This window comes from Harpia harpyja, chromosome 10, assembly GCF_026419915.1.
Source record: "Harpia harpyja isolate bHarHar1 chromosome 10, bHarHar1 primary haplotype, whole genome shotgun sequence".
Taxonomy (NCBI): domain Eukaryota; kingdom Metazoa; phylum Chordata; class Aves; order Accipitriformes; family Accipitridae; genus Harpia; species Harpia harpyja.
Window position 1 is genome coordinate 12,241,128 of NC_068949.1, and position 15,867 is coordinate 12,256,994.

Below are 15,867 nucleotides of genomic sequence, written 5' to 3' on the forward strand. Positions count from 1 at the left end.
TATGATCTGTAATATGAATTTGGCAGAAAAGAAATTGAGAACATTTCTTTGGAAAACAATCAAAGGGCAAAGTTTTCCTCTTGGAGCTGCATGGTAATTCATGACTTATATGCTCCGAAGAGACTTGCTGCTCTGATGATTAGGATAGCAAAATATTCACTGTCTGCCTGACAGACCAAAGATGGTCATTTTTCCTCCTTTTGTCAGTATCCTTCTGTTCAGGAAAGGCCACATGTGTGTCACTTGACACACAGATAAAGATTAAATGATGCATCTCTGCTCAGGAAGATTATAATCTAAGTTAGATTTGGCACAAAATGAAATGACAAGAAGTAACAGGGTAGGTGGTAGAAATTTTGGCTCAGTCTTGCAGAGAATGACACATGCTTTCTCCTACCTGGATCTCAGCTGCTCCTGGTGTACATGAAAAGTCAGTGTCTTTGTGGTTAACCACTTACACCACCTCAACACACACGCAAGCGACCAATAAAACTGCGGATCTTGAGAGCCTCTGAGATGAGGAATCCTGAGCCTCCTGTATGTGTTCCAGCTGGGGTTAATCAGCAACACAAAATTAAAGTGTGGAAATTATTGCCATCGAACAGTTTGGTGGCCAGGAGTACAACTGAGTTCAAAAAATGACTAGACAAATTCATGGAGAAGACGTCCTTTGATTTCAAACCACCGTTGGGTCTGGGTGCATACTTTGGCTCCACAAGGTTCTAAAGCACTGATCAATGGAAGGGTATGGCTTCATGTGGTGGATCACTCTCAGGGTGCCCCGTTCCTATACTCTTCCCTAAGCATCTGTCGTGGTTTAACCCCAGCCAGCAACTAAGCACCACGCAGCTGCTCACTCACTCCCCCCCACCCAGCGGGATGGGGAGAAAATCGTGAAAAGAAGTAAAACTTGTGGGTTGAGATAAGAACGGTTTAATAGAACAGAAAAGAAGAAACTAATAATGATAATGATAACACTAATAAATTGACAACAGTAATAATAAAAGGATTGGAATATACAAATGATGCGCAGTGCAGTTGCTCACCACCCACCGATCGACACCCAGTTAGTCCCCGAGGGGCGATTCCCCCAGCCCCCCACTTCCCCCCAGTTTATATACTGGGCATGATGTCACATGGTATGGAATACCCTGTTGGCCACTTTGGGTCAGCTGCCCTGGCTGTGTCCCCTCCCAACTTCTTGTGCCTCTCCAGCTTTCCTGCTGGCTGGGCATCAGAAGCTGAAAAAATCCTTGACTTGAGACTAAACATTACTTAGCAACAACTGTGAAAACATCAGTGTTATCAACATTCTTCCCATACTGAACTCAAAACATAGCACTGTACCAGCTACCAGGAAGACAATCAACTCTATCCCAGCTGAAACCAGGACAGCATCTCCCATAGCCAAGGCCAAAGGAAGAACCCTGGGACACCTGGATCCTGCTCTGTTCAGACATGACATTTCGTACACTATAATCAATACAATCATAAAAATAGACTGTTAAGACAAGAACATTGTCTTGGTCAGAGTTTAAAAGATACAAGATTCAAATTTTAAGAAAATGGTGTAGAAGGCATCTTCAGAAAGGCTTAAAAAGAGGTAAATGAAAACTTTGAAATATTAATCTAGAACAACCTTAGTGGAGGGACAAAAAATCCTGAGGCATTTTTTGCATTCACTGGAGGAACTGGCTCGTCTAGAAGGTGCTTCAGAGCACCTTACGGAGGCTCCCACGATGAATCACTATCCACATCAGCATCCCAAACCAATAGAGTTCCAGTAGCCTTTTTCCAGGAAGGGAGAAGTACCATACTCATTTTAGGTGAATAACTTTTATGGACCATTCTTCCTTGTAGCCTCTAAACAATCTCCTTCTGTCAGGCCACAGGTGTCCCCTCTTGCTCCCCCTACCCCACCTGGCCGGGGTGCTTGTAGCAACTCACCTTTTCCTTTTTTGTTCTGTGAATCAGCTGCATAAACATGCAAAATACATACAGCTACCAGCAGGCTTAGGCAACACTCTGAGCGCAGAATTCTGCACGAACACAAACCTCACATTTAATACAGTCTTTGTTGCGTCACTGACAGCACAGGCCTTAAAGCAGTCTACTATGTAAAAAGCCAGGTTGTTTCTACCCTGGAAATATTTTACATCCTGTTCTTTCTGCAGTGTTACTAATTCCAAGTTCTGTTTAATGCTCTGCATCTGAATAGGACTCTCAATTACATGAGTCACTGCAACTACTCTTTGATTTTTTTTCTTTTTTTTTTTTTGTCACGTATGTGTAATCTGAATCCACAACTGCTGGAGCCTGAAGCTTGCTCTGCACACTGGAAGTGCCACAACAAAATGGGCTGAAACGTTACATTCAGTTTTGAGTTGCTCATGGCCAACAACACTGTCCGTGTGTTTTGTCACTACTGTCACTTCCTTGTGAACTGTGGCAGAGAAGTGGAGGTGATTTGGCCTTGAACACAACCCCTCCCTAGACTGCCAGCATACAGGAGAACTATGTGGTTGCACGTTGTGGCAGGGGGTGGGTATAACACCATCCTAAGATTAGGGAGGAGGGAGAGAAAAGAGGGTGAATTGTCCAGTTACCTGCAGTATCTCTCACTGCTGGATGACATGCCATACTGGCTGGTGCTAAGAAGAGTACAAACATTCCTTTCACACCCCAGAAAATCCATAGGTGTTAGCTGTGAATTCTTTACCAGCCTTGCTACATATGTAACCCATGTTAAAGTTCACCTGTCACATCCACACTCCACCATAAATAGGTGCAAGCTGCAGATGAGAGGGTACAGCCCATGTTAGCATCCTTTCTTCTGAGCAGCTCTCTTCTACACACTTCTGGGTTAGCGCAGGATCAAACCTATATGCTCTGGGGGCTTTTCAGATAAGTGCGATATGTACATCTGGATGAATGCGTTTTGGTGGTCAGCTGAATCATGTGCTTAAGAGTCTGATTTAAATGGACCAATGCTGGTTTTCCACACATTTTGTGGTCAGGTTGGCAGTGTAAGTTATTGAAGAAAATGTCTTTTTCTCACTTGTGAGAAGCTGCATTTGAAGCCTACACACAGTGGCTTTTCTGGGAAAGCAAATTTTCTAGGAATGCCAGTTACAATTTTAGGAAGGAAACAATGTGGTAATTTTCAAATTCAAATCAAGTTTTGGTGCAGAAGAAGAGAAGCAAGGCTTGAGAAGAAAAGGTCATGGCAAAACACTATGAAACAGGTAAAAAACTGTTTTCCCTTTTCTCTCCCATCTTTTTCAAGCCAGCTTCTTACTAGAAAAGCTGCTTTCCATCTCTTCTAAACTTCCATCACTCTGTCAGTATAAAGCAGGAAAGCACTGCCTGAAAATAGAGCTTTTCTTTTCCTAGAGGATAATTACTAGCTGTTCACTGTCTCATTATAAAATCCTAGTGAGGACCAGGATTTTACCATGAAGATGCTAAAAAGCATCAATATTATACCTTATATAGGAAAAACTATACTGTTTCCTCTGTCCTCTGGAAAACCACCACTTCTCTGGCAGACAAGGTAGAACGTAACACCTCTTTCCTTCCTTTCTACAAGATCTGTCTGATTTAAATTGAAAGCTCTGTAGGGTGGGAACCTGTTAGGAACTATGTTAAGTATGCATATTGTAAAGAACTATGTTACATCGAGAGCGTTGAAAAAAAAAATAATCAAAGATTGTTATACCAAAGCCTCAACTATATAGGTCCCAGGAATGACAGTATAATTATTTTTAGAGATGACTATAGCAGTAACTCAACATGACATGAGAGACCTGAGAAACAGCAAGCCTGATTTAAACCAATGGAAAAGCCAGGAATGCAGAATGGAGACTGTTCTTAATGCACCATATTGCATCTGAACATTTTGTTCCTACCCATCTATCCAAAGCATGACGTTTTGCATTTCATATTAACATTCTGGCGACATTAAAGGATTCTTCAATTTGATGTTCATATGCTGTGTCAGAACACGCACTCTGACTGCTTAGAGAGACATTATGTCTACCTTTTACTCATCTTCCCTCCTTCAGCCTCCTAACCAACCCTCCCTCCCACTCCCCCAAAATCCCTGGGCTATTTTTATTGGTAGCATTATTTAGTTCAGCAGGAAGATAGTTACAAATACGGTTTGCGGGATTTGAACTTCACTTTGGATTTCTGCACTACCTCAGCTGTTATGCATATGTACCAAGACTGAATGCTAACAAATCATTGCAGTAATAGCTGATGTTCGTATACAATTTCTCATCTTCAAAGCAGTTTAAAATTTCCCAGAGGTTCTACAAAATCCGGGAGAGGGAGGCAGCGATTTGGGCAAAAGCCTTTGTTTAGCATTGGTCTTAAGATAAATCATAGCTGGGCCCTTTCTGCTTAGCCCTATAGCAGGAACATTGTCGTCTTCAGATTTAAGTCTGAAGTGCTCAACGGCCGGTAACACATTTTCACTAAAAAGCATTTGAAATACTCTTTTTTTTTCTTTCATAGGGACAGCTCTCTTCCAAAATCCTGTTCTCACCTTTGAGCTCAGAACGAGGGACACTTGCGACACGAGCATAACGCGCCGGGAGATGAATTTGTGTATCAAAACTAAGGGCATTGTGATTTCCCACAGTTGCGATACCAAAAAGTCGTATTCCAAAGCCATAAAACACCAAAGAGCAAAACCAGGAATCGTAACAGTTTTACAAGATTTTTCTAGAGGCAAAACTAACGATTCTTCCTGAGTTCCTTCAGCGTTCGAGCACGGCAGCCGGCTTTTAAGAGCGGGAAGGAAGCTCTCGCTAGTTTGCCGGCCAGCGCTGGAAAAGGGCGAGCGAGAACACTCGGCAGGGAACCGTCACGGGCCTGACTTCTCCTGCCGTTGTCCCGGGGGAAGGAATTTTCCCTCAGCGCGGGAGAGACCCGGCCGAACGGCCCCCGCCGCCTCCCCAGGGCCTCGGCGCCGGCTCCAGGCCGCCGGCACGCGCCCGGCCTCCGGCGCGCGCGGGCAGCGCCCCCTGCTGGCGGCGCCCACCCCTCCAAAGCCGGCCGGGTTTTGACCGGGCCGCGTCAGGCTGGCGAACCGTTCCCGTCACCACCGTGGAAAAAGGGCGGCCGGGAGGGAAGGCGAGCCCGACTCTTCGTACGTCGTGGGAAGCAAAGAGGGGCTCGTAACGAATAAAGCGCTCTCCGCCGCAGATGCTCCGCCAAACGCGTGAGCCCGAGCCGGGCGGCGCGTCCGAGAGCGTGGCGTGTATTGAACCGGCTTTCCAGGGCACAGGGCTCCGGAACGCGACAATTGGTACCGGCTACGGTTTCGCAACACAGACGTTGAACCGGTTCTTCGGACGTCATTTATTTGGCTAGATTCCTTTTGAACCATTTCCATCGCGTCTGGCAAAATATGGAAACGTTCTCAGGGGAATTCCAGAAAAATTGCCACCGAAATCAAAAGGAACTCTTCTTGGGAATACTGGGAAAGCGCAAACTCTTCCTTTACGCAGTTTTGATATGGTGGAAATAAAGAAGCATAAGATGTTAAATCTGTTTTAATGCTTAGGAAGCAATTTAAAATGAAATAACATACATATTATTAATGAATAACTACAGTGAAAAGGTTGTAATTACATGTTAATTAAATTCTCTCCTCATTATATATCTGCAGTGCCTCGAAATGATGTTTTCTCTCTATGTGTTCTCCTTCTAGCAAAATTTCTTGAAAAAAACCCATAGGTGTAAAGCAGAAACTGTTAAATATTTCACAACCGGAAAAAGGAAAGAGAATGAAACTACAGCGAATTTTTTTTTTTTTTTAATTAGGATTTCTATTGAGAAATAAACTGAACTTCAACATGTTTCAATTACAAATCCTTCTGTTTATAGTCTGCTATTTAAGCCTAAACTAAATAACAGCACTGGCAGAACACAGTAAATTTGAGGAACTGTGATGAGCTAGTTCTAGGTAAATGTTAACAGAACCATTTTCCTTTATACAACAAATAATTACATTCAGGCAGGGAGCCAGTCTTCTGTGCGCGGCATCCCCTACTGTCCAATTTCTGTAAAATTCAACATCACCTTTCTTATCTGGCTATTTAGGACTTTTTAAGCTTTCTGTTCTCAAAGCATAAGCTGCTGCTTGTATTTGCAGCTTTTCATTTATCTCTGCCTGTAAAGAAAAGCAGAAGAAAAAAGTGGTTGTGATGGAGCTATCTTAGGCTGCACATTGTCTTTGTGGTTTTAACACACTGTAGTCCAGTAAGACATTATCCTACACACCTTCCTGTTTTGCAGACATAACAGTGTTTCAGCCTGTACTTAGGCGATAACGCTTTATCATATTACTGTGCACAATTCCGATGTATGTATGGTATGACTGCCATGAACAGGAAGTGATCCAGGACAGCCATTTCTCATGTAACCTTGTCTTGGGAGATGGGCTAATTAGCCCATATTCTCAGACAGCCTTTACCAATAAACACCAAATCAGAAAAATTGCTTTGGGATTTGGTTGTTGCCACTGTTTTCCTTTGCTGCAGATGTTTGTTCTCTAGTGTAATGCATTTTATTGAAACATTGCTGGAATCAGAAAGCATTACTGAAAGTGAACAATAAAAAACCATATTTCTGTGATGTTGCTTGTCTTTCTTAATTACAAACACAATTATGAATGTGTATCTCATTCTGGAAATCCAGACTGCTGTAGACATTGAGTGCAAATTTACAATGTAACATTTGTGGGGAAGGTACAAGGGTTGTGACATATTTTAGTAAAATCTTTGGCAGTGATAACGCATAGCAATCTTTAATTCTATAGCATTTGGAAATGTGGCATCACTGAAAAAGGCCACAAATACTGGGGTTTTACGGGGAATTTATGTATATTTCTCAATATCAGCATTCATCACTGCAAAAATACATGAGAAATGGAAGGAGCACAATGATAGTCTTTCCAAGAGTTGCAAAGGTTAGTTCAAACAACTGGAACAGGCTCAAAGGTCCTTCACAGACCCCACATAAACTGTTTCAAAACTTATAGTTACATTCTTAATGGACTTCATGTAATTTTGGTAAAGTGAATGGATTTGGCCCAGAAAAGCTTGCAGTAACTTGCCATTTTAGGAACTTTTTGGCTTGCCAGTCCTAGAAACCCCTACCAGTCTATATTGCAACCCATCAATGGATAGCCACAGCTAAAATGTTTTCAGAGTTTGCAGTAGCTCAAATTAGCATCAGCTCAGATTAGCATCAAAAAGCTGGAATTTCTACCTCAACTTTGTATCTTTGGAGACGGCCTTCACCATATTCAATCCACCCTCAAATATCCACAAATATGCCCCCATCCCTTTACATTATATGCAAACTTAGTTGCTTTGCTGTGGAATGCTGATCCTCTAGGCTAATCCTCTCCCAGCCACCCCAGCTGCCTTTTCTTCTCCAGTTTTTACATCCCTCTGTCTTTGATTCTACCTTCAGTGAAAATCAGCTGCCACCATACTTCATGATGGCTGCTGTTGTGATCACTGAGTGTCAGCACTGTGATTTCAGACTAAAAGTTATTTTCTAGACTCCACTAGAGCAACAGCTGCCTAATGTTCCCTGGAGACATAATGCAGATTGTGAATCACAGTTCACACATAACAACAAAACCGTATGAGTCTGACCATGTATCAGGTAAAAATCTAATGATAAGATTACCTCAGAGGTCAAGAAACTGAGAAACCAGGTGAAAAAGATACATTGCTGGAAGACTTTTAGAAACTAAATGGAAATTATTTTCTGCGTATATAACCAGATTTGCAAATGAGGAAGAAGAAGAAAAAAGGGCTTTTTTCTCATCTGTGCGTTTTTTGCAAAGAAAAAAAGCTCTTAGCACCAATGCTAATGAAATCAAGGTCAAGTGAAAAACAGGCATTTCATTTTTTCTGTAGGTAGAGACAGGAATAAGACAACAGAGACCAGGTTCCCTCCTGTTTTTGAAGACATATTGAAATAGAATATGAAATCAAATAGGTAGATCTAATGATGGCATCATTATTCTAATTTATATTCCCCATTCATACATAATCCATGTAAAGCAATTTATCAATATCAAACTCTTTTCAGATAATATATAGATATTTAATAAACTGCTGCTCGGTCAACAGTGTCCAATGTGCTGTATCTAAAGTTTAAAGTGCCTAATGCCACCTGGCTGCTGCAAATAAGACCAAATTCCACCAGTTCCTTGGTGGAACTGAGTTCTAGCTGGTTTGCTTTCAATAATTGCATAGGCTTGAGGGAGCAGTTTGCAAAATAACAATGATCTACTCTGCTGGCTTTTCACATGTTTCAATTTACAGACCTCCCTGTAGAGAAGCAGATCACCCTACAACAAATTTAAGTCCACTGACAATAGCTTCCTTCCCTTTCATGGACCCCAGAAGCAAGAACTCATGGACTCCTCAGAGTCTGCAGACCACTTACTGAAACCTGATCTGTTCCATTAAGGCAGCTCTCATATAGTTATGCACCTACCAAATGAAGTCTAGAATTGGCATAAATGTGTTATTTCTTAAACAGATTGAAGGATGTGTAACATAGATGCATCTAACAATTCATATTAAGCATACATTGCATATGCTCCATCAGACCAGCTGATCCTGAAAAGGAATTCTATCACTGATGTCACTGAGAGCAGGATTTGGCCCATGTTTCTTAACACATAGTACTGCTGAAGATATATGTTGTTATATTACTGAGTATTTTTTATCTTATCACATGTAAGCTGACTAAACTAGGAGTTATTTATAGAGGCTAATTCACATTTTCACAGCATATGGATGTGCTTTTTGCCAGCTTTAGCATGAATACAGTTTATGTTCATTAAGGCTGAGCTAGATAATTAACCATAGACAGAATTAGTGAACAGCTTTCTAGTAATAGTACCTCAAGGTTGCCAATAATTTCATTTGAGATTTCACCCACTGCGGACTTCTGATCTTCAGCAGTGACACCAGCCACAGCACCTGCCTCGAAGGACTCTGCCTCTGGACAGGGCTCTTCCAGGTAACCCTCTTGATCAGACCCCTAGCAGCAACCACCCACAAGAAATGTGTGAGTACATCCTCCTGCTCTCTTCAAGATCGAACAGCGTCAGCCCAAAGACATGCGACAACACACGAAGCCTGCTTTTGAGACCTCCTACTCTGACAGAGACCGTCAGTCTCTCTTTCAGTGCCCAGGCCAGGCAGATCCTGAGGTTATGAAATTGCACGGGCGAAAGCCCAGAGGTGCCGACTCAAATAAATGTCCTCTGCTGACTGATTAATGCATTAAAAGTAATTTCTTAGAAGAGAATGCATGCTATATTCTGGAGAATAAATGTCATTAGTGGCTGGGCTCCAGTGGGAATGAATGAGGTAGGAGAATCATAGAAAAACAGCTTTAAAAAATAATAAAAAAAAAAAAGGAATAAAACTCTATACCTTAGATTCCATCTCTGCAGCTGTTGGTGATATTATGAATGATGAATTGATATCCAAAGGTATGCCTTCTTCCAGCAGAGCAGGGAAGGGGGGAACCGCAGGTTGGGCAAGTTCAATCACATACTGGTAGTACAAAAAAAAAAAAAAAAGAAAAAAGAAAAAAGAAGAAAAAAGTAATTCAGGTTTAATTATTTCTCAGAGGTTTATTGCAGAATTTTTTAAATGGAAATGAAATGGCTGGCAAACAACAAAAAACAATACCTTTCTTGTTACTATCCAGGTGCTCAGAAATGGAAAGCATACTGAAAATGATTATAGATCAGCTTTAATTTCTAGCTGCATCTCAAGGGGCCCTCTTTATAATACTTGGAAAGAACAGATGATTTTCATAATTTCATAACACTACAACTTCTTACTCATGTGGATAATTAAGTTTAGAAAACACAGAGCTTAGGTAACATGCAGTCTTCCCAATGCTAATTCGTCACTTCTGAATGGGGATCTTGTTGCATTTTGGAATTAAAGGGCCAGCTGACCACTAGGGTATTCTATCAAAGGAGTCAGTTGGAGTACACTTCTAGTGACACTGCATGAAATAAGGCCCTAAGAAAAACATTTTAATATGACTATAATTTAAGAGTTGTTAATGGTCCAAGTTTTGCTGCTTCATCAACTTGCTCCTCTTTCTCTTTCCTGTGAACATGGGAACCTCACTGGTATTCTGCTGGCATGTGAACTGCGGCTCCAGGAATGCTCTGACAAGGAAATGGCTTTTTCCCCCCCAGAGAAGCTGGATGCAGCACTTAGTCTGTGCTGGGGCTCTCATGAGTGGTGCAGAAGGTGGCCCTGTGTTCTCTAAAGGGGCAATGTTTTGTGTCGTTTTTTTAAAAAAATGCACGACAGAGAACATATATGCCAAATACGGTGACAAAAGGCATTTTTGAACAAGCAAAGAATGAGGTATAATACTAAAATGGTACATTTGGGGCCTCTACAATGGGAAATGCCCACAGAGAATACCAGGCAGATGTTCCAGTTCTGAGTCAGCTATTACAAACATGATTTTGCTTGGATGGTGTAAGTCAACCACATTAATTCACATCAGGGTAATTGCAGCTCCCATAAATTAATTTCCTCATACCTTTGAAATCATAGCTAGGTTGCTATTTGGTTTATTTAGTTACTTGCTACAGTTAAACATACTGAAAATATTAAAGATTCTATACATTTGAAAACAGTGATAGCAAAAATTTAAAATAAATGGTGAGACGTAGCCATTGCACTCTATTGCATTAAAAATCTCTTTTGTATTCCTGAAAGCTTTTCAGCAGTTATGTTTGGGCTCTGTCATTATCTTCAAGATTCCCTGTCATGTGAGCTCACTAAAAAAGGTAGACAGTGTTAGCCCATATTTATAAGAACCCAAAAGGCTGACAGAAATATTTCCAGAATTTAAGTGAGGAGAAAACCAGATTTTATAGAAGCATTTTCCTGTATCACTTGTGAGTCAAATTTTACAGCACTCTGCTAGTGCCTACAGACTCACAAAAGGAATACTCAGAAAGTTTAGATTTTGTGGCAAAATGAAAAAGCCTTAAGCTGAGCTGCATGTTATTCTTTCTAAAAAAAAAGAAGCTTTGTTTTCAAATTCTGATTTTTTTTTTTAAACTAGAGGTCTTTTGATTTAGCAAATAATTCCATTTTCTCTGATTTCTTACCTTATATTTTCTCATTTAAAAATATTAGCTGAATTGGATGAGAATTCACAATTACTTTCTGCTTCCTTAAAATAACATTTTTCGGTTAGTTAGTTAACTATTCACTCAAAATATTTTCTTTATTTAGATTAAATCATTATTCCATTTATTCCCTGCAGTCCAAATTTAAAAAAATGAAATAATGTAAAAAAACTAGACTGGGTTTTTAAAATAAATTCCGGGCTGATCAAATACATTTTTGTAACATGGATAAGATTTTCAGAGGTTCTGTTTTAGAATAATATTTTTACTTCACTGCATCCTTTTAAAGAGAGCCATTCTTTACTCATCTGTTCCGTGTCTAATAATAACCCTTGGATCATTAAGAAATAACTAAATTACAGCAGAACTAGTCTCTTTAATGAGCCGTAATAGCCTCAACATTCAGCCAAAAGTTTTTTTAAAAGACTGTGAAACTTCAATGTAGAAAATGAAGTATTTTGTTTAGTAATAATAAGTTTATGAGCAGTGCTACAGTTTACAGCCAAAATATAGTGACCTAAAAATGCCATTCTGCATTGCTCCTTCCTATACATTGTGTCCTTAACAAGTCCAGGGGAAAATTAGAACAAATGAATTGTGGTGAGAGCCCAAAGCCAACAAACGTATTTAAATGAATCCTTCTGATGCAATACTTTCCTTTAAAAAACACAATTAAGTCTTTGTATTTCCTTTGAACAAAACCTCATGTTTAATAGCACCAATGGCTCTGTAGTAAAATCTATTTAAAAACAGAGAAGGAGACACAGTAAGTTTTATACAGTTACAGTGGCTTTAAAAAATGTTGCTAGTTTCTGAAGTCTGAGTAAATTTATGGTGAATTACTTCCACTGACCTACATTAAAAAATTCATCCTCCTTTTTGAAATTCCTGAAGATTTGTCATTATGTGAGCATTATTCACTATGACAAAGATGTATTACTCAAATGTCCTCTTGAATCAATATAACTATCGAAATATGAGAAACAGTTTGGCAAGATGATAATGCCTTTAAATTAATTGGCAATATTTTCCTGCACATTGTGGTCCAGTGGGTCCATGAGAATTCAAGCATAAAGAAATCGTAAGGCAGTTGCACAAATGTAGAGGGCATATCGGTGTCAGCTGCAGATAAAAGGATGCTCCGAAAGTGACTGGAGGGAGCAGAAGTTAAATGCAATATTCTTACTAATTCCTAGGTGCAGTGGCATGCCAAAAGGCCACTTGAAGTTGGACAAGTTAGAGCAGGCTAGAAGCTGCTCTAACATTTAGCAGAGGTTAATGTGGGAAATATCATTCAGCATCACCTTTACTTTCCCGCCCCAGTTGCATCAAGCCTCGGTGTAATCACAGCTGAGGACTGTAGCTGGTGTTCAAACATTGCTTTCAATGTACAGCCCTATGCCACAATTTTTCTCTGGAATTCTTTCAAGTAAAAATGTGCATAAAGAGAGGTAAGTATAAGTGTCATGTTGTCCTGTACATAAACCCACATACTTTTCTTGTTGTTGAGAGCTAGTAAATTACCTTTTTATAAACGTAGGCAGAGCAAAGACAATAAAACAGTATACAGGAAAATTTCTAAAACAGAATAATGGCAGGAAAGAAGATTGGTAAAGCATTCTAATAAATGAGTTCCACAGATGTAGTAGTTATTATAAAATTAGTTTTGCATAACTTACCAATATACCATTACATTTTCCCCCAGATGTTATCTGTTACTTAAATTAATTTTGCTTAAGTTACTATTATTGCAGATTTTATCCACACTGTATTTTATTATTTTAAGTTTCTGTGGCATAAAACAAGCCCTGGCTGATAGCATTACTTTTAATAATATATGTAAGAGGTTTTAGTATTATACAAATGGCTGCTGGGTATATCTTAATAGTCATAGCACAGAACGTCTGCTCTCAAAATATTATGTAGATTAAAACCAGCTATTTACTTACACTCTAATTCAAGTTATTGGAAAGGTTTGCAGTATTTATGGATGTGGTATGAAGGGAAACAATCTACTCCGGGAATAAATATCAGAGTTTGGAAATTAGCAAAGCTAAGGTCAAGGTCAGTTTGGATTTACTAACATACTTGCTGAAAATTAGAATTTATAGTTTATGCTTACTTATTTCATAAATGAGAAAAGAGACTGAGGCGGTGGTGTATTTGCCTCTTTGATACAAGGCTTTTGTATCATAGAAACATTTTTAAACCACATTTTCAGCTTAAGATTATCTGAAATTCTGTACTCCTCTCCACGGAGCCTTAACATAAATTCTCTATAGCTAATCTTACCAAGCATAGGAAAATAATTATTTATAAGGCTTGGAAAAAACACCCCATGTTCAGCATGGACCATTTCTAAAGCTTTGTAACATCTTTCAAAGCCTTTCAATGGATACAGATTTGATTTTATATGAATGATAGATTCACTTAAAAAAAGGGTGTTCTTTGTGTGTTATTCTCTATATTCATATCATCTGTGTAGTTTCTACTTGTATGGCATAGGACTTTATGCTACCAGAGACCTGCACAGACTTCTCTCATATATATGTGAGATTTGCTATGAACCAAAATATTTCATACAGGATTTACATTAGTTTGCCGTTCATGCTAAGCACACCCAGCTGCACACCTACAAATGTGCTGAATTTCAGTTGCTGGAATAAAAGGCATTTACAAGATATGGTTCGTTAGCTGCCTGTATTTCATGTGGTTGAATTTGAATGAATAACTAATGGACAGAGATGCACTGTCTCGCACTGATTCAAACCAGCCTGCCTTCCCACTGCCCCCGCCGCCCCCCCCCCCCCGCCTTTAACCTGCCAGCATATGCAAACACAACAAATCCACCCTACCTTTCTCCTGAGGCATTGCCCGCCAGCGCTCCCACAGGAGGTTTCTGGGAGACTGCTGATAGCTCTACAAATACATTTGCCATCCTATTTTGCAGCAATGCTATACACAAGGTCCAAAGGACCGAAGGATATTATGAAGCACTCAAAAACTTAATCCAGATATATGATCTGTGCAGCGTGACTAAGATGGCAGAGCTTCCTTCTGAACGCCTTCACTGTACACATTTGTGTTAATATTTAAAGTAGAATTAAGATCAATGAGGGACTAAACTTGGCCTCTGAAGTATGTTCCCCAGTTGCTAATGATGCACATGGAAATTCTGTGTGCATGTTCCTGGGCAGGATTTTTCAAACCACTATTTCTTAAATGAGACTAAAGTTTGGTAAGTCAAAGGTATACTTTATGCTCTTTTTCCTGCATTTCAGAATTCAAGTTAGTATGTTTTAAAGAGAGTTTTCCATGTTTCTGAGCTGAGATGTGAATCAACTTTGTTGACAATACTTCAGTAATTAATCTAGTCCAAAATAACTATCTGAAGCAATTTGGTGCCTACATTGACAAAACAGGATCTACTCCTCTCCCCAGGAAGCTGTAAATCAGTCTGTGACATCTGGCCTCAAGGACATCAGAGTCATCTGAAATGTGGTAATTTATATTAATGAACATCAATATTAATTTTTAAATAAAAAGAATTTGCTACTGCCATTATGTTTACATACGGAATATTATTTATAGCTTGTGTACCTCCTTTCCTACATTTTGCCCATAAATTATTGTAAGGAAACACACTGTCACAGTCATAAATATTTTTCCTTGGAGTTAAAGCTTTTACATATCCTCTTACTGTTTTCACTAACTATATGAGGGCAACAACCAGGATTTTCTTGCTACTCCAGGAACTGCTGCCAATTTTAATGCTCAACTGAGTAGAAAAGGGTGCTTCTACAAAAACAACAAAAGCCTTCCTCTCTAGAGATACCTTAATGCAGAATGCCCTTAATACCTAGATTCTGAAAGAATACCCTGACATACTGGAAAAAAAAAAAAAACAAAACCCAAACGATTTTATGGGGCTTCAGTCATCTATTTCTGCTTTTACCAAGCTTCCAGTTATTACTACCAATTCAAAGATTATTTACAAAGACAAAATAAGAAAGGTCCAAAAAAAAAAAAAATCTCCAGTTGGCTTTCATGCTGAGGACACATCACTGAATAATTCACCTTGGAATGGTCACTCTAAATTCACATTGTATTTAGCATTGCCAAATCTCCTAGAGTTATGGGATTACAAGAGAATCTCAACTTTCATTTAAAAAATAAAGTCAGTGTCTAGCCCTTATGGTTGCAGAGGAAAGATGGAGAACATGAATCTTGAAAGCTCAAAAACTAAACTGCAAGCAAAAGGAACTAAACAGTAATTACTTTTAAGCAACTCTCATGATTTTTTGGGATCTGTCTCACCATTTTAAATACTTGAGGTTAGCAAAACCCTTTTAAAAACAATGCATACAGATTTTTAAGGACGGGTGAAGGATTTTTTTTCAATACCTGAAAGTGCAACTCTTGCATGTCAGGACTCTTCAAAGTGCCAACCCCATCTTTCCACTTCAAGGGCACCCATCAAACAAACAGAGAGCAGGCAGCTCCTATTCTGGCTGTGCAGTTATACTCAACAGGGATCTAAAGCCATTTAAAAAACCCAACCAAAACACAAGAATCTTTCCCACAGTAACCATCTAGCTGGATCTACAAATATTAAAAAAAGTAAGGCTTTTTTTTATTACTCATGTGAT

General features: G+C 39.4%; 1 protein-coding gene across 2 annotated transcripts in view; it reads right to left on the reverse strand.

The window, feature by feature from the left end:
• The window catches only part of CABCOCO1 (ciliary associated calcium binding coiled-coil 1), a 65,292-nt gene that overhangs the window by 6,030 nt on the left and 43,395 nt on the right, over positions 1 to 15,867 (reverse strand). Inside the window, exons 6-8 of one of the 2 annotated variants that reach the window (XM_052800172.1) lie at positions 9,480 to 9,602; positions 8,941 to 9,081; positions 6,050 to 6,181 (exon numbers count right to left, since the gene is read on the reverse strand). In XM_052800172.1, the coding sequence (XP_052656132.1) occupies positions 6,104 to 6,181; positions 8,941 to 9,081; positions 9,480 to 9,602 (342 nt within the window). In that variant the 3' untranslated portion in view covers positions 6,050 to 6,103. Of the gene's footprint in view, positions 1 to 6,049; positions 6,182 to 8,940; positions 9,082 to 9,479; positions 9,603 to 15,867 lie in introns of those variants that run through there. The other variant, XM_052800174.1, reaches the window with a different exon arrangement.